The sequence below is a fragment of the Anopheles merus genome, chromosome 3R (genome assembly GCF_017562075.2).
Source record: "Anopheles merus strain MAF chromosome 3R, AmerM5.1, whole genome shotgun sequence".
NCBI lineage: Eukaryota > Metazoa > Arthropoda > Insecta > Diptera > Culicidae > Anopheles > Anopheles merus.
In genome coordinates, this window is record NC_054084.1 from 33,122,560 (window position 1) to 33,146,535 (window position 23,976).

At 45.4% G+C, this 23,976-nt stretch overlaps 1 protein-coding gene across 5 annotated transcripts in view; it reads left to right on the forward strand.

Annotated features, from left to right (window-relative positions):
• The window catches only part of LOC121597913 (probable G-protein coupled receptor Mth-like 1), a 153,229-nt gene that overhangs the window by 114,391 nt on the left and 14,862 nt on the right, over nt 1–23,976 (forward strand). For all 5 annotated transcript variants that reach the window (XM_041924226.1, XM_041924230.1, XM_041924227.1 and 2 more), the window contains exon 5: nt 9,872–10,053. In XM_041924226.1, coding sequence (XP_041780160.1) covers nt 9,872–10,053 — 182 coding nt within the window. The remainder of the gene's footprint in view (nt 1–9,871; nt 10,054–23,976) is intronic.

The following is a 23,976-nucleotide window of genomic DNA, read 5'->3' on the forward strand; positions in this document are numbered from 1 at the left end:
CGACCCCGGATGTGGAACAGCGTACCGCGCGAGAAGAGCCGTTGGTGTCGTGGTTTTGGGAAGTTTTCCTTTACGTTCGTCCGGCGGGCGGTGTGTTTGTATCGCTGTGTGTATCGCTGCTAATTGTGTGAACGGGCAAAGGTCCATATATAGAGAGCGTTAGCTAAGTACTTTGAACCGGGTGGGTGCATCCGGATGTATCGCTTGCTAATGGAAACCCCGGTGCCCCCGTTGTTTGGATACTCATTTACACCCAGACAGCCCACACGCTAGTGATCCACTTTTTGCGCACAAAGTGTATACCGAAGGGCATGAACTTTCTTTGGCCGTTGGGTTTTGCCAGAGCCACGAACCCGGTGCTCTTAAAGCCGCCTGTGTTTGAAGGATCGTTTGCGTGGGGCGTTACTGTTTGGGAAAGGCTCGCTCGGGAGAGAGGGCAAACTGTTTAGCAAAATCCTACTCCCTCTATTAGCATGTCAGTGATTAAATTACCATAAGCGAAACGAACAAACCTCGTCAGTTTGAGCTCTGTTTGGTGCTCTTTAAAAAAACACACACACGGCAACCAAACCTTTCCAGCCACTGTACCTACCACCACAACCGCGTTCATAAATCAAAACACATGTCACCATCATGGGTGAAGTTTCATCACTCCTGGATCATACGTCACCCCGCCTTTCGTGGTGATTGTGGTGCTGTGATTTAAATAAATTGAAATTTGCACTCCATCGAATGTACCAACCGTGTACCAACCCCTGAGGGAGGGGCGCAAAGGCACGCGACCGAGATTCGTTCCGACCACGATTTGAATGCAAATTTGAGACACATACTTTCGGCACAGAAGGCCCTACTGCTGGAAGGCAAATTGGGTGTCACAGCGCTCTCTCTCTCTCGCACGCACCGTTCTGCTTTCTTCGCGATCAATCAGCTGGGAGCATGTGCCGAGCGCCAGGGCAGAGCGCTAACTTAATTCAATTAAGTTAGATTAATCAAATTCTTATTCAAACTGAAAGCGAGCAATCTGTCCTGTTGCGTGTGCCCTGTGTGCTAGAAATCGGTCCACACCGATGCAAGAGTGCTTTTGCTGCAGCCCCTGCACCCCGTTTGCAAAATGCCTAGCAAACGTTCAAATCATCCTAGCCAAACAATAAACCACCCCACGAAAAGCACACAATAACCACACGACGGTGACGACCAAACCACATTGAGACATTAAAGTTAATCGGTCGTCTTCGTTTTGCACCGGAACGGAGCGAGCAAGAACGATATGGTATGGTTGATGGTTGGCTGAATGTTGTGCACATTTCCGGTCGAAATGCAATTTGTACCGGTCTCACTTGGGAGCGGGCCGTCGTGGTCCCGGGACGGTCGGTGGTTTGGTTAATTGGATTAAAGCCAATTTCACTCTCGGGTGTTGATAATTATTTGCAAATAATCTAATTGTTTCCAATCGACAAGACCCGAGAGCGCATCATATCGACGGAGCGCGGTGAATTGTGACGTGATGTATCTGGTGGTAACGTTGAATGTATTTTGTGTGACATATTGATTTGTCGTACCTGCCCACTTCCCACAGGGAAGAACAATCTGAAGTTGGGAAGGTTATTTCGTAGATGATGTTTCAATAAATTGCAATTCTTAATTGGAAATTATTGAATTTCCATCGCTATCCTAAATTACAATGTCTTTACTTATTCAAGAGAGCATTAAAATGGCATTCATAAGAACTCCCCAACTTCATTTCACCCAACATTATCCTCCCAATAACGGCCGAAAAACGAAACTTAAAGGACATGACGCAACTTTGGTGGTGAAAGTACTGCTTAGGGAAATTTTCACTTTCACAATATGCTGCGAAAAAACCCCCCAATCGTAGTCTTTTGTATAATTTCTTCGATTCGATTTCATTTTTATACCACTCCGCTTCTACTATCAGGAAGAAACGTTTCTCTTTCATTTGAAAAATTGCATCAAAACCCTGAAAGCAGGAAACATTCATCATAGTGCTAGTGGGGATCCGTCCGAGCGACGTCCGACCGAGGGACGCGTGATTTAGCATTCAAACTCAAACTGGTGGAACGAAAACAGCAGCACCCAACAATAAATACGATAACCATCGTTGAGCTTCTGCTCCATTCGTGGTGGAGTTTCGCAAGGCAAGATTCCCTGGTTGAGAGGGGTTGAGGTTTTATTGGTCCTACCGCCATAATGTATCCTCACAATGAACCGTGACCTTTCTCCGCAGGAGACGCTCACTATCTCTCCCACCCTTCGAAGGCATCGTTTCCGGTTGAAGTTAAACGCAAAGCGCAAAAGCCTGCCTCCTGTCCGGGTATCTGCAAAAAAAACCCTGACCTTCCCTGTGGCGGCGAAAGCGAAAGCCCTTCCCGGTTTCTGGAGAGTGTGATAAAACCCCACCGACGATCACGCCGCCGCAGCAGCAGCAGCAGCAGCAGCAGTTGGATAGAAAATTCCTTCTGCTGGTCACACATTTATGGTGGCAATAATTTTAATTTTATTGTCACATTTTATAACCGCCAATTCATCGTGTCTGAGTACGCTTCATACTGCCCGGGCAAGATAGGGTGCAAAGATTCACGCCAACGGGCTAGAACGGAGTTCACGTGGCTGGCATGCCCGGTACAAAGCGATACATAAAGTTCCAGGAAATGTGTGTCCAGGAATAAAACGGTGAGTGGTTAAAAACGAGACATCTCCAATCACTGTCTGTGTGTGTATGTGCCATCTTCTCCAATAATGAGTTTGAATTTGTCCCCATCGCCGCATATCTTCCTGAAGCATCCCTTTGTCCAATGGACGGGTTTAATTGCCGTGCCAGCCCTGTCATTAAAAACGAATCCAAACGAAAGCACGAACCCGCCGGGTGAGGTTTTGTGGTTTGTTTTGCAAATTAACGTGTCTCGGGGGCCTTGCTTCTTCTGAATTAGCCATTTTGCTCATCAAAATCCACATTAAATGAGATGTCACGATGTGCAGCCTTCAGCGAAACATCCGCAGGCATTAAGCTTAATTCTAGTAATCGAGAAGAGTGATGCTTCCTCTATTTGGGATGTTACAGTGGAAGGCAATTCTCGAGGCTAAAGACTCTTTTGTATCTGAAAAGAGAAAGTGTTGGTTTGTCTAACGGTATCATTCAAATGATACCTCGATCTATCATTCTTATGACTAGAATGGTCTAAAGTGTGTAATAAAGCGAACCTCAGACGTCTCGAAAGTGATACTCGATGGAGCTGATTATTGCTCTTGATTTCGTGGCCTTAGTGTTGCGTCATTAGCGTCTCCCAAAAAAAAACTTGATGCGTAGGGAGACTCTTTGATGTGTTCAACATAACCGGTTTGTGAGGTTCACGCCCGTAACCTTAGCAAGGGGCCTGCAATCTAGCGGTAGTTTCCTCAAGATATTGATCACCTCAATCCGCCCTGTGATTTGTTCGTCTCCGTTCTTGCTGCATTTCACTTTTTAATCAAATTAAGATTCATTCTCGATGCCGTTCTGAGCCGAGCGGCAAGTTTCAACGTCACGCTTTCACTCGCTTGCTGGAGCGTCTTTCAAAAAGACGCTCGTTAGCTACCAAAAACCAGAATCGTCATGATGTTCTTCTCCATTGCAGCAGCAGCAGCAGCATCATTGCCCTTTTGTTCATTCTCTCTTGAAGCTGCCCTCTTGAAGAGGGGACCCCAAACCGAAATTGACCGTAAATGATGAGATTTAACGGTTCGTTTACTTTCGGTTATTGAACTCTCCGTCTTCTTCCACCTGTGTACGCGCACCTGGTAGGATAGGGGCACACCTGAAGACAGAGTGCGCACTACATGGCGATCCACTTCACCAACGCCATGCTCAAAGTTCCAGTTGCAGGGGCGAGATGTTTGATAGGATTTCATAGAATCTGTAATCTTCAAAGCCGCGCTTTATAAAGCTTAGCACGAGCGTAAGAGAGACAGAAAGAGAGACAGAGAGAGAGAGAGAGTGCATATCTAGTAATTCTATTTTGACAAATGTGTCCCTGACAAAGAGCTACAAATTGAACAATAAAACATTGGAATTCATGCATTTTGTGAAGCGATCTTGCATCTACCCCCTTTTCCTCCCATTTCATAATGGGCCCTTAATAGCACCGATCTTCATTTAGGATTAAACGCGCTTGCACCATGGTTGCGATGCCCGTGGATCCTACGCATTCTTCATCCTACACACGTTGACTATTTGGTAAAAACCTGTAACCGTCTCCGCGGGAAAGGGCGTCCGGGATCAGAAATGGTGTATCGTAAATGAACACGTCGCTTTGGTTGATTTATGCTGCTTTAATAGCATCGATTTCATCGACCGATGATCGCGATCGACGAGCGCAGGGCACTCCGAAAGTGGGGAGTGCAACAATGCGCATGCCGATGAATAAATATGTTACAGGGGGAGATCATCATTTGGGGAGGGTTTTGGAATGGATTTATAATGGGCGATTGCGTTCTTCAGATCAAGATGCGTGTTTTTGGAATTTAAACCCTTGTTGATAAATATGTACAAAGGAAAGTTTGGATCACAAACATCCAATCACTGCAATCCCGTTGGGTAAGTTTTGTTATGCGATCTTCTACTTCATCTGCTATAAGAACGATCGTTTTAACTTATTCTCGGCTCCAATAGAGTTTTTGTTGTCCAAGTCTTCCAATGGCTAGACTGTAATCGATGCGACAGCTACAAAAGTGTTAAAATAAGTTTTTAAAATTGTTTGTAATCCATTCCCTGTTATTCGGTTCCAGCATACAGTTCGTTGAAGTCTGTTTTGTATTTGTCGTGTACGTGACAGTCTGGTTGGATTTTTGCAGGAAAACTTTTGCTGCTCCCGCTACAAAAATACGTTACATTCTTTTGTGATGTTATTTAGCTTTTCGCTGCCCGTAAGCTAGTTGACATGGACACTGCTGTTCCGGCTTTTTCCATTCGTTTTCACGCAAATAACTTTCCGTCGCCGAATACATTCGTGCACGGTGTTTGTCGTTTGTTGTCTACACTGGTATCCGCATAACTATTCGAAATGTAACTCGAACGAAGTAAAGATAACTTCTGCCCTCTCGCGTTTACTTGTTTACATCCCGCAGGGTTAGTGCAACAACACCAGGGCAACCAGCACCAGGCTGTATCCAGGCTGTCTTTGTGCATACCACAGCTTGCAGCTTCCAGAGCGCTGGTACACTACAGCCGGAACACTTGCAAAGAAGCGAGGATGAGGATGATAACTTTCAAACGGGCAGAAATAAAACCAGAACACTTGAGACATCGTCACAGAAAATCGGTAACTGTAACGATCTTCGCTCCCGGTGCCGCTTCGCCGACACAAAGTTTGGCGCACAAAGTGGGAAATAAAGCACTCGTCGTGACGCGATCGTCGTGCCGTCGGTGGTCGCGTGAAGACTGTTTTCGCTTTTAATTAAAACTTGTACAATTTTAAAATGTTTTAATTGATAAAACTCGACCCATTCCCGCCCGGTGGGCAAAATGCAGCCACCGAGCGGGCCGATAGTTTCCTGCTCGGGGCAGCACAGCTACACCTCAACCACCGCCGTAGAGTCGTAGAATGCCGGAAGAACTTTTGCAAAAATGGTGGAACGGGATTTCTTATTCAACTCCTCCGCTTCCTTTTCTCTTCAACTATAATTGCACTGGAGGCGCGTGAAAAGAGGCACTTCTTGCTGCTTGTTCGTCCTGGTTTAGCTTGCCCCTTCATCCTCTCTCTCTTCCTCCTAAACCCCCAATATTTATTCCTTTTCCCTTTATCGCATCGAGGCAAAGAGTGCGACAATTAGAGAATCTGTTTCGTGAGTAAATAAGCACAGGCGTGAACACTGCGAGCGTTGCTGTGCAGGGAAATTTAAATTAATTAATTCGTTTACTTAAGAAGTGGTATTTCCCTCCTACACTGCAAGGGATGAAATTCATCATCCTCACCATCAGCATCAACATCATCAACATCCCACGACACAGAATAATCGTACAACCATGATCCATTACACCACCGCCGCCGACGCTAGAATAGTGTCTCGGGCTGGCACTACTTGTTGGGCTGAAAGTTGTTACAAGTAATTTGAGCCAACTCTTCCGGCACCGGTTCGTCTCCCACCGCACCGCATCGCACGAAATGAAGAAATGTCTCGTTAAACTGACACCACGGATGAATGAGTTAAGAGTTTATTGGACCAGGAAAGTAAGGTTTCTTCCAGGCTTCTGCCATCTGCGGAGAAAAGGTCCCTTTCGAACGGCTAGAACCATCGCAGAAAGTGTTGAAAGTCAATCATCATTGCTGTGGTGTGGTAGTGTAGGAGGTAGAAACGAAGAACCACTACAAACTTGTGATTGATTGCTCGGTTGTTTTGTCCGTCGTGGCTGGTAGATTTGATTGTGGCAATTAAAACGTAAATGCAGCTGCCATTTTGTTCTGAAGGCTGATGAAGGGAAGGAGTTATGCAATTTGCTGGTTGGTTGGTTAGAATATTATGAAGCAAGTCAGCGATAACTAAAAATTTCATTCCAATTTCACGTAAAAATGCAAATGCTTATGAGTTAAAATAACGTTTCGAAATTTTATAGATAACTCAAAGTATATAAAGGTCCTTTAGGTACAATTGGGGCAATTTCGTAAAGGCATGAAATTCCCCTCAAAAACCCCTTCCTTAAACCAATGCTCGATGTCATTTGTTCGTTCGCACCTCATCGACATAGTGTTGACGTTTGATTCGTGTACACTAGGCGATCGAATTCCACCTCTCGGGGCGTGTGATTTGTGATATGCCAAGGTAGGACGTTCTGCTCATCGGCCGGTACGCGGGCCCACTCCTTCTTCCTCTTCAGTGGACAGAATTTATCGACCCCCCAAAACCATTAGCAAAAGGCATGGTTAATGGTTCCGGCGAAAGAAAAGTGTCGTTCGATCGATTCTCGCCCTTCGGTTGTTTCGTAATGTGCAATAAAAATTTCGTAACTTCACACCGCATAACTCTTTTGCTCCGTGGTGTGTCGGTGTCTACACTCGACGACAAGCGAAGAATTACACAAACACAGAGCTCTACATCCACCGACATTGGCGTGTGAAAATCGAAACCGAACCGACGGCCAAAGCCCCACGGTTCAATGATCGCCGTTTCGATCGCGAATCGATGGACAAGTTGGTGGCGACGCTGTGGTGGCCTTGGTGAGTTTAGATGCATTGCAAAACCATCTTCCACCGCCGTCGTGGCGACGTGTTCATTTAATTGCAACGCTTTAAGACCGAGGAAGTGTGTGGAAAAAGCCGCATAAAACTGCCGGAGAATGCCTTTCAGCTTCTAATTCATTTCCGTGCAGGGTATGCTTTTGTGCCTTTGTGTGAGGTTAGAATTCAATTTCCGGCACAATTTCCCCCGGCCCAGAAGTCGTTGGGCAGGCAGGCAGGCTTTGTGGCACACAATTAGTGTGGCACACGATTTATCGATTGATATGCAAATCTGAGCACTTTCCCAAGTGGTTTCCTGCTCCTCTTCTTCTTTGTGTAGCTGTGTGTAGTTCCAGGAGATAACATCACAAAGCTATGATTAATGGTACGTAAGACATTCCTCTTGACGGGCATGATGCCCTCCTGTCGTCGGTTCGAAGCTTGTCTTACCGACATCACGGAAACATCTTGCAAGAAACTTCATTAGTTTGCCTGTGTGTGTGTGCATGTGTTTGACTTTTATCACGTGTTCGCATTGGAAAAGTGCAAAAGCAGCATCAGACGTTTGAGCCCGTGTGTGTAGCCTTTTCGGACGTTCTCGAAGCTCACGTGCCGTCCATAAATCATGCAACCAAATGGTGCCGAATTTCTAATAAAACACAATTTTCACTCAAATATTGAACCCCCCCGTCCAAGTAAGCAACGGTCTTGGGAGTCCCTCTTGGGTGTGAGAAGCATCGAGGTATGCCATATTCTCACATTTTTCGGTCTTTCGGGAAGAACCATCCCCAAAAGCACCGAGCGCGTTTGTTGGATCCATTTCCGGGTGTGTCGTCCCGCGCTGTTCGATCATAAATTTTCATAAATTTCGTCCCATATCAACCTCGGATGTTCAGGGCGAACTGTGACCAATGGTCACGGAACTCTCTGTATGTGTGTTTTTTTTTATCCTCCACATAGAGAAGGATGTTGTAGCATCTCCCGAGCTTACGTATGCGTTTGATGATGGTGCAGCAGTGTTTCAACACTCTGCAGCGGTGCTTTCATAACACACCCCACAAGACACAACCGGAAATCAAAGCTTCCAAAAACGTTGTGAAATGCAATTCATAACGGTCCCAAAGGGCGTCCGGGATTGCAAACCGTTCTCCCAAAAAAAAGTATGAGATAACGTCGTTACTAGTTTAGTCGGATGTGCCTTCAGTAGTGCCCACTTTAGCGAAGTTATGAGGATGGGAGAACATGATGGCAGGACGAAGGTAACATCTTGAAAAAAACTCTTATCAAACATCTAGCAGGAGAGGAAAAAATCTACAAGTTCAGAAGAAATGGCAAAAAGTCTTCTCCCAAAAAAACTGTCTCCACTCGAACAACTTCCCCTAAATGGAGAGCATACGCCAAAGCAAAAATCTGCCAAAAACGGATGTGAGATATTGGGAGGAGCACAACATTTGAATAAATCATACCGACGATAGCATGCCAGGAGCGGAATTCTGGCTTTCCATTTGATTCCTTCCGGTGGTATCTACGTTCTTCCAGACATCCATTGCAATGCCCGCAAAAAAACGAAGCACAGTCTCTGTTTTTTCCTCTGATTTGTTACTTTCCCGAATCGAATCGAACCGATGATAAGAACGAATAACATCGCTGATCAGTGTTTCAAGTTCCGGCGCACTTAAAGCACTTCTAGTGTATGAAACACTTTCGATTGCAATTTCCCTCCTTCTTGGATTGAGTCCTAAAAGCAAGATTAAATATTTAAGGCACTTGCCTAGCTTTGTGGTGTGTGTGTGTTCGTGTTTTGTATATTTGTTGAGATCCGTTCAACTCGCAAACGAGAGACAAAGGTTGCTGTTGCCTGGCGAGCCAATCAATTGTGGTGTGCTCATTTGGCCGGTTGGTTAATTTTGTTCTACTTGCTGCTGCTCGTAGTAGTGATGTGAGTAATCAAATTCTGGTTCTTAGTTTTGGAAATAGATACATCTGCAGTGCTCAACATAGTGAGTTTGCACAGAAAGTGCTCTAAATAAAGCAGTTTGTACGTTATAAAATCCAAATCAGGTAGTGCTACTGGAAGTATCTCAATTGCATCTTCACATCCCCTCCCATCGGCGCAGCGCAAAGAATGGGTACTTAAAGCTCACTCAACCGATTTGCTTCGTTCGCCTGTGCTCTGCCAACACCTCTGCCATTCATTTGGTAGCTTTGCACTGTTAGCACTTCATTTACTGATCTCGGGTACGCTCCACTACACCTCTCTCGGGGAGTGTGGACAATCTCCCGGAAAAGCTTCATTTTCCGCATACGCAGACAGTGGCGCAGTCTGGCAGCATCAGCCGGAATCCATCCCAATCGCTGATGCAGCATTACCCCGTCACAATGAGGACGATACTACTGCAGCCAGCCAGCCAGCCAGCCAGTGTTTGAGGCAGCGTGTGGCAGCCAGTCGGTGAAACTATTTATTTATTCATGCATGCATGTCTCTTTATTTATCTTTTCCGTCGATTTCGTCGAGCACACAGTGTGTGTGTATGCCTGGCAATGATACAGAAATCTGGCAATAGACAGAGTGTGTGTATACGTCAGGGATAGTGCTAGTGGTCAGTGGTTATAGTCTGGTATTTATAATATTTCCCCCCTCCCTCTTCTTCTCCTCCACACAGTGATCTACGGCCAACGTCACTGGAGAAAAGCCAGGAAATCTGTCGGCTGCGCATCTACGAGGTGTACGCGTGGGGTGGCCCGCTGGTCTTTGCCGGCGTGGCGGCGATTCTAGACAACCTGCCGGACAGCAACGATACGTACTTGAGGCCACGCTTTGGTGAAGCAAAATGCTGGTTCTACGGTAAGTGCAAACCACCGAACATGGGGCATATAATCTAACCATCAAATTCCAAACAAATACACACCCCGCCCCAGCCCGGAACTAAATTCCAACGTCAACGGCATCATCATCATCATCATTGACGGCTCGGGTGGAGTACCTTGGTGCCCACATCCTCAAGGCGTACGTTCAGTCCCGTTAGACATCGATGCATCAATGACGCACGGCACAGCAATCAAACCGACTAACATTTCATTTCATTATGTTAATTATACGAACCAATATGAAGGCGTTGTGCCCACACACACACACACGCACGCCCATAGGAAGCCTTTGGAGAAGCGTAAGCGCCTTGAGCCTTACTTGAGGGCGTACTCCACACAGATAGCATTGTGCCACTAGGTTAGTGGCTTCGATTCCATTTTCACGACCAATATTTACCACCAACATCTCTGTCTCGGGGTGGAGCGTTCAGATACCGAGACCGGTGAGATGGAAGCGGAAGAGAAGGATTAAATTACTTCCGCCACAGGAAGCAAGTGAGCCTTTGAACCGGGCTCGGGCTACGGGGTTTTATGTGGGCTCCAACTGCTTCAATCCCACTCCATTCCGTGCATGTGCATTCATCATTGTCGACTCCAGTGTGCCACTGGTTTTGCTGCAATTTGCTGAGCATCCCTGAGGAAGCAGGATGCCTTTGTTGTTGGTTGCTCATCATGAGCATCATCCACCAAAACCAGCAAACGCCGTTCTCCAAAAGATGACGAATGTCTAGCCGGAACGGGTTGGCTGCCGCCTCTGCCCTTTGCAGGAATGCTTGACGGCATGACGTGGGACTTGAAATGCATTCCGACGTTTGCACTCTGCAAGCAGCTTCTGCCGATCGTTTGGCCTGCACAGCTTAAACCAAGCGTGATGGACAAACGGAAGCATGAAAGCATTCCAAACAGGATGGTGGGCGAGGGTGTCTATTAGAAAGCATCTTCGCTTTGATTGACCACAACAAACAATCATCCACACTAATTTCCCGGATTGGGTAGAGAAAGTAAGCGTATCATTCAACGGGTTTACAGGCTTTCGGCATCAACGATCGGTGTTGGTTACAGTTAAAATCAATTAAAATTGCACATACTTTCTGCGGAAGCGCCCTTCGCCCGTTATCACCTTCCAATGCACGCAATGCTTTTAGGCTTTGCACTGAATATTTCAAATGTGTGTATATCTTCATTTGAAACAACTCCTTGGACGAGGCTTTCTGGTAGCACAAGCATAGTGTAGGTGAACAAAGAACGACTTTATATCGATCCATTCGGATTCTTTGGAGAGAGAGGCAGCAATGCTTTGATATTTTTCCAGGAAATATGTACTTACCTTACCTCCAAACATTCATCTCAACGCAAAACTTGTTGTACTGTTGAGTGTAGAGTATGCAAAATTAATGACCAAAAGAGAGTGTAGTGTGTGTCTTTCGTCCTTTCCAACTTGCTTGGAAAAGTTGTTCGTTCCAGTGACTATTCGACAAAACATTTAGGCTTGAACAGAGTCATCTCGTACGTTTGCGTATCTTCATGCTAGAATCGTCGAGCTGTGCATACACAACTTTCGCAATTATTAATTTAATGGCGAAATTGGGCATGCTATGAAGCAGGAGAAAAGGAGAAAATCTTCTCTATGAGAGTAAATAGACGAGTGGTAAAGAGTTTATCGATTTTGAAACTCTTATCGCTTTTCAAATATTCTTCACGCGAGTGTCATTTCAACTTGAGTTGTTCTTGATTGTGTTCTATTCTAATAATTAAACCTCTTTCACCACAATCCTTTACTATAAAGAAGTTGTTTTATAGTGTTATAATTCAATCTGTAGTTGTACGTATCCATCAGAATGAAGCATTATCCTTGATCAGATGCAAGGACGCCGGCAATGAGTTTCATATTCACTATCATTGCCCATCTCACACTGGAACACACAAGCACAAGTGAAACACAGTACTGAGACTATCTTGAGCTGGATTCAACGTGCTATCAGGGTCGATAATTACCGAGGCACATGGGTTATTTTATCTAATCCATCTCCGTCCCGGAACCACTCAGAACGCTAGCTAGTGTACCGAGCTGGGGCTTAATGGCTAAAGCAGCAGTAGGTGCTGAAAACGTCCCAAGGCTAACCAGAGTGAAAGGGGAACGAAGACTCAATCGTTGCCCGTTGAAATGGAAATCAATCTCCAATTTATCACTCCTGACATCATCTCCCACGCTCGGAATGCGCCCGAGGTCCCAGTGTCTGATGGCAAATTGTGCACTGATGTCTACGATAACTACAGTGGACTTGCCGGTAGACCAGCAATCTGCAGCCCGAGGAGTTATCAATTATGGAGGGAAATCGAAGTACTTATCAATATTCAATCGATGACACTTTCACTCCACCCAGGTAACGACGATGTCCAATAATAACCTGAAGCAGCTCTCGAGACGATGAGGCGCTCTTAGATTGCAGATTGGCTGTATCCTTTGTAGCAGGTTTATGTTATTCATGGCAACACACACACACACACACCAACTCCCGTAGGAGGAGAATTAGGCAATTTGATTGGATATCATATTAACATGCGATGACATAAATCATTCCATTAGAAGAACTACACGCTCAGATTGATGCACAGAGTGCATACATGAATAGTAATAAGCGAGATAACGCCGTCTGTCGCATCATCCAATCAACCCTGCCCAGACGCGCCCATGTTTATTTTTATTTTCCCCTTCATTAACCAATTTTCTTCAACAATGTCGCTGTTTGATGCATTAAAAAGGTGACATGAATTATTGCTCAACGCTCGATGCCTGCCGCAGAGGCAGTGCTAAGGCGGGGATTTGCCACTGGTGGTGGTACCCCAATAGAGCCATCGATTTCGCTAACTTGTTGTAAGACGCGCTCTGCTCCAACTGCAATCGTAAAAGCTGCATCAGACGCCGTGTGCTTGGTAAGCCTGCTGGAGCTAAGAAATCACACCGGGTCTTGCCGTTTGCTTGTCGGCCTTTTGCATGTCGTGCTGCCTTTTAATTAAACCCGGGCGCACAGCCTTTTTGTCGCCGGTGTCGATCGCTGTTGAGTTGCTTATTGCACCACCGACAGGCGGCTGGGAATGAAGTGGACGGTGTATTGAAGTTTTATTGCCCGCTGGCCAGATTTGCTGCTGCTGCTGGTGGTGGTGCTGTTGCTTGTGTTGCTGCTCCGGTGTATCTAGCTTCCGTTTTCCCTGACTGCTCGCTCACTCTCCGCCGCTTGCAGAAAGCCAATTTGCACCGATAAAAAGTACGAAGTGAAGGTGTTTGGCAGGGTTGGCAGTCCGTACCGAATGCAACCTGAGCTGAGGGATGCTAATCAAAACGCTTGCGGCCATCGTAATTGGCAGCGAGAGAGCAAGAGAGAGAGAGAGAGAGAGATAGAGTCAGCTATCGAAGTCTATCGAACCAGTCCCCAGGCCTGGTTGCACATCGTGTCCAGTTAAAGTGTCCATGCACAAGGGAGCAGTCTATCGGCAGCCTGGCGCAGCGGCGGCTTGGTACCACTTGGTATTGGGAAGTGTAATTTAAATCAAATTATGCGATAAATCTCGTTGCCTCCACCATCGCTCCTCCGGTGGTGAGAAATTGCGTGAGAAAGTGAAAATTACGAAACCACATGTCGGGAGCGCTTGGTCAGCCCTACCCGGGGAAACCGAAGGAATAGAGCTGTGCGTCTCGTATCGATCGGTATCGCCGGGGCGCCGGCCATCGATCGAGCTGTACGAGCCGCCGTAGCCTTGAAACGTTACAGGCGGCATTAAAAACCACATACACACATACCCGCCTGGTCGGTGCTTGGTGAAGCAGTGAATCCTCGTTAGTTCAATGACACTCGCCTCGATCGCACCCGCACACACACACACACACATACGCACCCGGGGAAATAAATCAGCCAACATCGGCATGCCGGGAGCATAACATATTTCTCACCTCGGAACACACGGAGTACACGGATCCGGGCGAAGCATGGACACACTGAACGGCGAATGTTGCGAAAGGTTAAGATCTCTTGTACTCCTCCGCGCTCTTTCCTCGGAGTGGTAGGTCACGAGTTTTACACGGCCAGATTTTTCGGATGTTACTATGGGCGAGTTGTCGGTAAGCAAACACAAACCACCACCATCAACCAGGGGTCAAACCAGCAGACCAGCAACGGGATGAAATTCGAACCAAATCGTGCCCACCTCGCGTCTAGTGATCGTAGTCCAAGGAAAGGAAACAAAAAGAATAAACAACTAAATAAATCAGCCCTCATCGGAAGGGTCCATGCGGGAGACGGGGGGAGAAAGCGTTGGCAGCTAAAATCAGTGGTCCAGCAACAGCAACACAAAACGGACAAACACATTTCTCGCCTAATAAATATGTCCGCGATTCTCCCGATACACCCAGGGTACGTGACGACAAGCGGAGCAGTACACCTCCACCAGGAGACTGTCGAGATCCCATGTCAACCACTCTACACTGCCCGATCTCTCGTAGGTTCTTCATACGAAGAGTTTATAAATTTGCTCCGACAGCCTCCCCAAAATCCGTCCGACATCGACCACTCGAGACAACGGTATCCTCGCAGCATGTTGCTCGCGCGGGTGGAGAAAGAATTTCCCAGCAATCTGCAAACTTAATCCGACAAACCCTGTTCCTCCAATCCCGTCCTGTTTCGGTGGGGGAGGCTGTTGGGAGGTAAAATAGTAAAATCATTCTCCACCCGCCCTATCGAACAAGGAGGTTACCTCTCACTCTCTAGTCCCATTTGCCCAATGATTTCTTCGTCCTCCGTGGCCGTATAATTTGATTTGTCTTTGGCCGGAACCGACACGACGACACACAACGACGACGACCATTAAAGCCGGATTTTGACGACGGAACGAAACTGGATCGTTGCCAACGACGACGACGACGATGATGATGAGGATGACGAGCACGAGATCGTCCCGAATCTCTTGTTGAACATGAACGCGCAGCAGTCTGGAGGTCGGGACGAGTGTGTACGAGTTTTTGATTATGTTCCATCGAATGTCTGTTATTTCTGCCTATTTAGTTGGTCGTTCCAGCTGGTAGCTCTAGCGTCGTTTTTCTGCCATCATCGACTGTTGGGTTTGTTGGATGAAGTCGCTGACTGTTGGCAGTGAGAAGTTAGTCTTAACGTTTCTGAACATGATTTTATGTTTACATTTTCAATATTGACTGATCATGATATTGCTTTCTATCTCAATATTCATTCAATGAGAAAATAGAGCCCAATAACATAGTTTCCCATTATTATCGGAAGATAGCAACTTATTCATCAACCTCAACATCCTTCAACGGCTTCCCATCCCGCCGGGCGGGTTTTGGCGGTAAAACCTGTCAAGAGCTGTCCCCGCAAAACGAATGGATTATAAATATGTGCCTGATGATGTTCAAACATTGGCATTCGTTTGTTGGCATCCAGAGACCACCCGCGGGGGATGAACGGAGTGTATACAAGTTGTGTTGAAAATTGGATGCAGTTCTCGCACGATGTCAACAAGAAAGTTGAATGCATACATCGGGGTAGTAGCGTTATTTTTCCCTTCTTTCGTTTGCTGTTTCGTTGGAAAATGGTTGACATTTTCCGATGCTTCAGCTGACATCCAAAACTGGCAAACATATTGACAAATTGGTACAGCAGCGCGCACTGCACTGGATAAATATCGATAACTCGAACGCTCGCTTCTGGTCGCAAATCACGCTTCCTTCTTCCTCCGCTGCTCGCTGCAGCTGCAGTGGTTAATTCGATCAGCAACGATGCTGGAAAGTTTATTTGTCCACCACCACCGCCGCCGGCTGTGGAGGTTGCAGGATGGTGTCAACATACACAGAGTTTGACCATTTCGAACCCACTTTGGTATGAATAAATGAACAGAGACAATTCGGGGACCGTTTGTCCGTTTGTGTGTGGTCGTCACAATGAATCCTCGTCGATAACACGTTCATACGCTTGCTTGATTTTTCCCACCAATGCTTTCCCCCGATCGAGTGTGGTGGATTTATGTCAACTTCGAGTACTCGTACCCGGATTTGCAGGGCGCGTGTGGCGACCGGACATAATTGAATTATTCTGCAGCGCGGGGAGCAAGAATTTGCTGATGTGCAGATTAAAACACCGTACCACCGTGTTTTTGTGTGGGATTTGGAATATTGGGCTTTATGTGCGATGTCGATGTGTTGGAATGCTTTCATCACATTTAAAGTTTAATTCTTTTTTTTTAAGCCAGCAGTCTTTTTTCGTGAAAAAATGTCTTTAAATTGATATTCCTTCACCATTTTTGCATGAATTTTAATATCCAGCACATCAGCAACATGTAGCCACGCAGAAGTACTTCCTGATCTGCGCTAAAACGCTTTGTAAATAGATTATATCCTTCCAGCATGGAGTGGAGAGCTGCCAGCAAAAGCTGCCTTTCATCCCAGACAGTGGCCAGGGTATACTGCAGCACTTGGCAGTTTGCTGGCACGCTCTCAGACGCCGGTGCAATGCGGAACATCGGCGTTTTTTTTGTATTACCCATTGCACTCGTAATTATGAGCAGCATCATTTAGCTGTTAGCTAACGATATCCGTACCGGATGGTAGTGGTCGTTTATCTTCCCCCTTGCAAAAAAAGCCAAAGGACCACTGGGTGTAATTATAACTTTAGAAAATTAATACAATCTCAATACCGTTTGTCCGCGAAGCGAGGAAGCAATGGAAGAACTTTACGGTGTGAGGAAAAGTATTACTTTCTTCTGCTCGGAGTCGCATTTTGTAGTGCAAACATCCCATAAAAAGGGGTTTTTATTCGTTGTGTGTGCGTCTCTGTGCGCAGAACTCGAATGCGTTCGCTGGCGTACAATCTGGATGAGCTGGGAGTCAATTATTTAATCATGATTTATTCATCACCTTTCACTGGTTTTTTTCCTCCACTCCAAAGCCTCCCAGCGAACGAGAGAGAGAGAGGGAGAATGTTTTTACGGATTAAATCGATCATTTTTACCGCTCTAGTAGTCGGTACAAATGTGCTGCCGTGGTCGGGGGATGGCGGAAGTATTTACGCATAAAATGGAAGAGCAATATTCATCCCGACCTGGGCAAGTAACTGGCCCGCTTGCTGCAAGGAGCATCTGACAGAGGAACTGGGATGGTTGGTAGTGGTGCGATACGGGTATTTGCGATTCGTTGCGACCGGTGGCGGTGGCAGTGGCGGAGAATTTGCGATCATTATGCATCAGAATTAACATAATTATAATTGTTAATTGAGCAACTTCATTACCGCGAATTAAAGCGCTTTCGAGATGCATCGGGATTAAGTGGACACAAAGATTATCATAAGGGGTATCGGTTGTGGGCAGAGGAGGTAGGTGTATCTCTTGTTGGATGGTAGAAAAAAATGTGTGTAATTAATTTTCAATTATGCACAAAATGGGATGAATTTATGAGCCTGATGGAGGGCGTACTGGTTTGAGGGAAATCTTCGGTTTATCGAATTCATCTTTGATTGGAGCTTAATACGATTTTGAGGGTAATTTCTAGATCGATAACTTTGCCTACACCACGGTCTCTCTGTTTCAAATCACTCTAAATGCCTGTAATCGGAGGTTAATTTGTCTAATTGCCCCATGGTGTACGATTCAGATTTAATGTGCTTTCACAATCAAAAGCACCAACGCTGTATCTCCAAACGCCAAATATGTCTCGCACAGTTTATTATGCCAAGGTATCGCGCACATAAAGCAATAAAAAGTAATCCCCATAACAGCAGCAGCAACAGCAGGGAAAGGTGCACACACTGAATTTATGACGCAAACGATAATGTGACAATAAAAAGCATTCCCTTCACCCGAATCGACCGCCACACCTTGGTTTGGGGTTTGTACTGCTCGACCAAGACTTCAAGAATGCATCTCACGTTCACATTCGAATCAACAGTCGGTCCGCAAATGTTTAGGCACGCTGCTGGTTTGTTATGCTGATTATGTTTACCCTACCCCTCCGCTACTTCGATGCCTCTAGAAGGTGACTTTTGAGCGATTTTCAATCCTCAAACCAAACCGACGTCCACCTTCTTCAAGAAAAGAAAAGGCATAAAAAGAGTGGTCGTACCAGAGAGTTTATCGCATGTGCAGATCGAACCGTGCAGATCGCTCGAAGAGTTTAGCAGCGTACCACAATCAATCATGCCATTGTTTTGGAACGGGGATTGCTTTTGAGGAGTTTTGGCCGCAAAGTGGAGCTGCCGCTTTATCTCATTGTGTGCTGCTTTTATTACTGTTCCCTTCCTTCTCGCGTTGGGCGCTTTTGTGTGGATGCTTTCCCTTTTCGCTGTTAACGATCGTTCAGGATCGGGGCGCTTATCGATCTGGGAGTTATGTTACCGATGTGAATGGGTTTGCGATTATCACATACATATCTCTGTTTTGTATGGAATCAAGCTAACCCCCCTGAAACCCGAAATCACATGTTATAAATGTAGGTTAAGGTGGGTTAGAAAGAATCAAGCGAGGGAGAAATCTTTGACGTGAAATCGTACACGGACATCCCTGGAGGGAACAACTCCTCCTTTATTTTTCGCTAATCGGAGGTTTAGAAGTTATGCTCGAAGCGAGAAAGGAGGCATTTGTTAATGTTGTGTGACATTTGAAAGTGGATTGCTCGTGCTTAGAGTTGAAGATATTAGCGAAAAGTTATATCAGAACATTGCCTAAATTAAGGCGTATGCCTTACTTCCGTAACAGCCCGTCAGGGAAGCGTTTTCAACCATTTTAGAAACCATTTCAGAAACACAAATCACAATGGGATGCTTCCTCTGTTATTTCCCATTTATGGTAAAACCGTTTGGAGAAAAAACATAAATCAACGATGATGATACGATAATGGTTCACGCTGTTTCAAACAACCCCAAGACGGCCTACCCCACACGTGGATAGACCGAACGGACAGAATGAACGACACAAGCTTGTTTTCACCTCGGTGCGATCTTCAATTAGCACCTGGTTCTTCCAGCTTTCAGCCCGAAAAAAGCAGGCCATACAAAGCATACAGCACACAAAAATGTGCTAATCTATTGCCGCTCTTGCTTTACTCAACTTTCTTTCGCGAATCGTTGCGGTCTAATTTGCATGTAAAAGGGGAACAACCCGGGTGAAGAGAAATCAGCAACTCGCGGCCACGATTAATCAGACTACTAATCACTCCACACAGTAGAGCAGTTGTAAAACTGATGCGTTGCGATTTCTGCCCCTGTGAGCACATTCTTCAGGCCGATAAGCGGAAAGATCTGCTTGTCACTGGGGAGCGGAAGGTTGGACAGATGGCGTTTTGGTTGGCTGTGGCGCGGTGTGTTCGCTCTCTAAGCTGTTCGACTTATCATTCAATTTTGGACCGATTGAATTGATGTTTGTTTTCGCGCGATGCTGATGAAGTTGCTTTTCATCGCTGTTTTTATGGCGGAATCAAAGACCTGCAAGACCGGATCCGATTGATATTAAAGTTGGGAGAAAAAGGCAAAAGGATAATAACTATTAGGGAACATTTTCACCCTGGGAAGTTTATCCAGCGACTGTACACTCAGAAAAAAGAAAAAAGAATCAGAAAATAGCAAATATTGCCACCCCAAAAATCTACCCGTACCCGTTGATTAATAGAAAATGACTCGTGATATTTTGCCAGCTTCTTTTTTTGCTTCACAGCACCGAGCGCTCCGGGGGACTATTGCTGGGAGGGTTAAACTTTGCACCACCAGGAATGGAACGTTTAATTTCTAGCCAACGACAGTGTGCGTGTGTGTGTGTTGTTTCAGAAAAGTTTGCACATGGTAAAAACTTAAATTGAGTTGGCAAACACGGCGCAACGTTCGTCGTGTGTGAAGAATTTAATTAAAGCTTATGACGTGTTCTGCGTTGTCTAGTGTGGGCCACTTTAATTTAAAATTGTGTTCCGTTTTTCATGCATTTGGCTTAATGCGGAACTGCAGAGGGTAAGGTTCTTTTAAAGAACATTTATTGAGCTTAAGGATATTCGTTTTATCCTATGTTATTGATGTTTTTTGAGTAATGGATGGACAAGCTGTCCATAGAAATTAAATTTAGCTCAATGTTTTTTTTTTATGTTTCTTCGATTTCATTACATTGCGTAAAAATGTAAGCTTAAAACGACCATCATAAAAACGATTCAAGGCTGCCAAATTGTTTGCTTCTGTACATTTCAAAACATGATTTCACTTTATCGCATGTCTAGCATACATAATTTCTTCTGTAACATGTACAACAGGCCCTATAAGTTCCAAGTGTACCAATTTTCGCCATTCTCACAGTACGATAACGATACGTTTTGCCTGGGGGACATCGCGAAACTTTGCGACCCCGTCCAATCGCATGCGATGATAAAGAGATACACCACACAAATACCTCACAAATTGCTATTTTCGACCGCGGTCGGCCCTGTTGAAGATTCCTTCATAATTTGCTGGAATATATCAACCGGGAAGGGAATTCGCAGTTCCCAGAATTACCCCCAAAAAAAGAAAGATGAACCAAGATCTGTCCCAACCCTTTTGCTGTCTCACATTGAGACAGTTTGTCATTCAGTGGCCGTGCGTATTCGACACACTGAGCAAACCAGACGGACGTAAACGGACGCACAACCACGCGGGAAAGGGAGCGAACCCACAAGACACACGTTATGCGCTCCGTTGTAATCGCTCCGGTGGGAAATGGGTCATGAAGTCAGTGAGTTCGGCAAAAGGGTGTGTGTGTGTGGTTTTTCGTTTTCGTTTTCGACCCCGATGCTCCTGGTACACATGCAAACGCACGATGAACGATCTGTTTTCACAGATTGTCTGCCCGCGTCGCTGCCCATAAACTCACAGCCCGCACATCCGGTGTTTTTCTGAGGTCTGTTGCGCCTGTGGCCAGAGATCGTAATTATCCGCACGTTTTCAGAATTTCCAAACTGTTTGCTCTTGAGTTGTTGCCTTTGTTTTCCTTTTTTGTCGTGTTGTTGCAGACAAATTATTACAAGCACCGTAATGAGTAATGGTTGTGGGGGAATTGAGGCGGGATTGGAAGGATTTTTCGAATTTTCTGCGAAGTCGTCTACAGATGATGTGAATAATTTTCATCATCCGTCAACAGGCGTTCATGGCATTAAAAAAGTTGACCCGAAACTGGCAACAAGTTTTCAATATCAAAAGCGTACGAGATAAAAAAAGCGTAACAGATTCAACACGTTTCTCAAAGCATACCTTCCTATATCGAGTGCTTGAAGTCTCCCAATGCCGGATATCCTCTACTCCATGTATCAAGCCTTAAAAAGGTAGAACTATCTGCAAACTACTGCAATCTAAATGCAAATTGTTGCTTTCAAATTGCTATGGCAAAAAAGCTACGCTGCGCCACACTCGCTTTGATCACGACCAATTCAATGGTGCCGTAAAGAAATTGAATACTGCTTCCTGAGTCCGCATTCTGAGCGGGAGGAAACATTGCTCCAAACGTGCCATAAAAATGGTTCAAAAGCACTCACAATCATATCGCATTGTGTTTAGATCACGAGCTCCCTGCCGTGCGCCAAGAAATAGCAATTGCACGGTGGGTCTGGTGAACTGTTGCTTTTTTGATAGATATTAGAGAGAAAAAGAGTAGAAAAAACACCCCCGGTCTGCTCTACATCAAACCGGAACCTCATCTGATTTTCTGCCTGAATAAACTAACACAAAAAGTGCGCTGCTCACAAATGGAGACTTTCGTGGAGGGTTTTCAAATGTGCCAGAGCAAAAAAAAAACTACCAAAAACCTCATCTCAACCACAGGAACAACTCTGCTCTGGTGAAGAGCAGAAATGGCACACAATTTCGTATAAACAAAAACATCCATTATCCAATGGGCTAGAAAAAACAAAAGCTCCCGCAGCACAATCGTGCAATCGATTTGAGGGAACAGACGCAGGAACTGATCGCATTAATGTGCAAAATTTCGGGTTTGAAATGACGGGCGAATATTTACGATGTGGTGAATCCTTTTGGTTGTGGTGAGACTAGCCGCCATTCTCAGCAGGGGAAAAATGGAGTTGCGTTTTAGTTTAAATGATAACGGACCCTCCCTCGTGATGATTTGTTGGAATTTCCATTTCTTCTTTGCGAGAGGTTTATTTTTGACCCCGTCGTCATTACTCGCCGTGAGGGGTCCATTGCATTAGAACAAAAATCGTCTAGATCGCGATTACATTACATCCGCTTTTTGACGCTCCACCTCAGATGGAGGCCTAATTTCAAGAAGAAACCATTCGTGATCCCTTGCCATATTGTTTGAGGTGTCTTTGAGCTCTCTTTTTCAACGCGATCACGCATTACTTTCCCCGAAAAAAAAACCTCGACCCTCACCCGCACACAGGATGAATAGCTTCAGAGGTACTTGTTAATGGATCCGGAAGAGGATGTTGCCACAGACCCACCGGACCACGCACACGTTCTCATAGCATAGAGGCATAGAGACCCGAAGATAAACGACGAAACTGTTCGTCGACAACACAGGTCAGCCCGGCGTACAATGTGCGAAAAGTGAAATTTGTTTTTGCATTCCCATCCGTCCCCCCGGTATGTGCTGCGCTCTGTCTCTCCCTTTGGAGGCGCGAAGCAAACGTCCGACCGTCCAGTTTCTTGACGATCACGGCCATACTGATAGCTGCCGCCCCGGGTATAAGGGCAAACAAACGCGCAGGCGGCCCAAGATCGTGCGGCGGGGCGCGCATACATTTGACACCAATCCGCGGAGCCAAAGCTGTCAATCAAAGGCGGCGTGCGGATGGAAAACAGCACCGCAGCAGAACACACCGGGAACAACGACTACGATCCGGGTTGGAGCAACTACAATAAAAAAACGAGAAGAAAATGGGAATAAAAAAAACGAGCAACCCCAGCATCGGGGTGAACGATGTGCGATAGCTCGTGGAAAAGAGCATGAATGAACAAACAAGTAAAGATTAGAGCACCACCACGGTACTACCACGGTGTACACCAAGACTGCGGAAGAAGCCGGCGGGTTTGTTTTAGAAGGCAAACGCGGAGCGAAACACCCCGGGAGTTCGGTTGGGAGGTGGTTGGTGTCGTCGGTCCATTTGATGGGGCAGCATCGAGTTGGAATATGCGACTACGGTAACGCCGGTGACGAGCAAATAAGTGATGCTGCACATTAAAAATAGAAACGTATTCATGGCCATGATTCATAAATAATGCTAGATTTTGGGGTCGCCGATGGTGTGTCTGTGTGATGGTTCGACAGACACGGTCAGCAGATAGGACCGTGCGTTCGATGTGGAGAGTGAGGAGTGGGTTGTTGGGTATTATGCTTGAAATCAATTACATCGATAAAGTGTACGTAATGAATAATGAGGAAGAACGGAGAGAAATGAGCAATCGTTGTTTGTTTAAATTTAATTAACAGCTTTGCGGAGTTCATAGAGCTGCAGGAAAATGGGTCCTATAAAAATGTGATTTAAATTATGCAATTTGTGTAACAATTCAAAGGCTTTTCATAATGTATGCGTCATAAGAGGGATTTATTTGCAATCGATGCATAGAATAATTAGAAAATATATTTATGCAAATTATTATCAATTTAGGATATTGTGAAGACATTGCATTTAATGCCACGTTGAACTCAAATAGATGATTGCTGGCAAGGTTTATACATATATTTTTATGGCATTTTTTGATCACTTATTTTACAAAACTGCAGCTCTTTGATTGAAATACGCAACATAAAACATCAAATTTATACTTTTTGATAAGATTTAGATAGTTCAATAACAATCAAAATATTTATTACTATTACATTAACCTTGATTTCTGCCATAAAAATAAGCTATTGTGCCATAATTAATAGATAA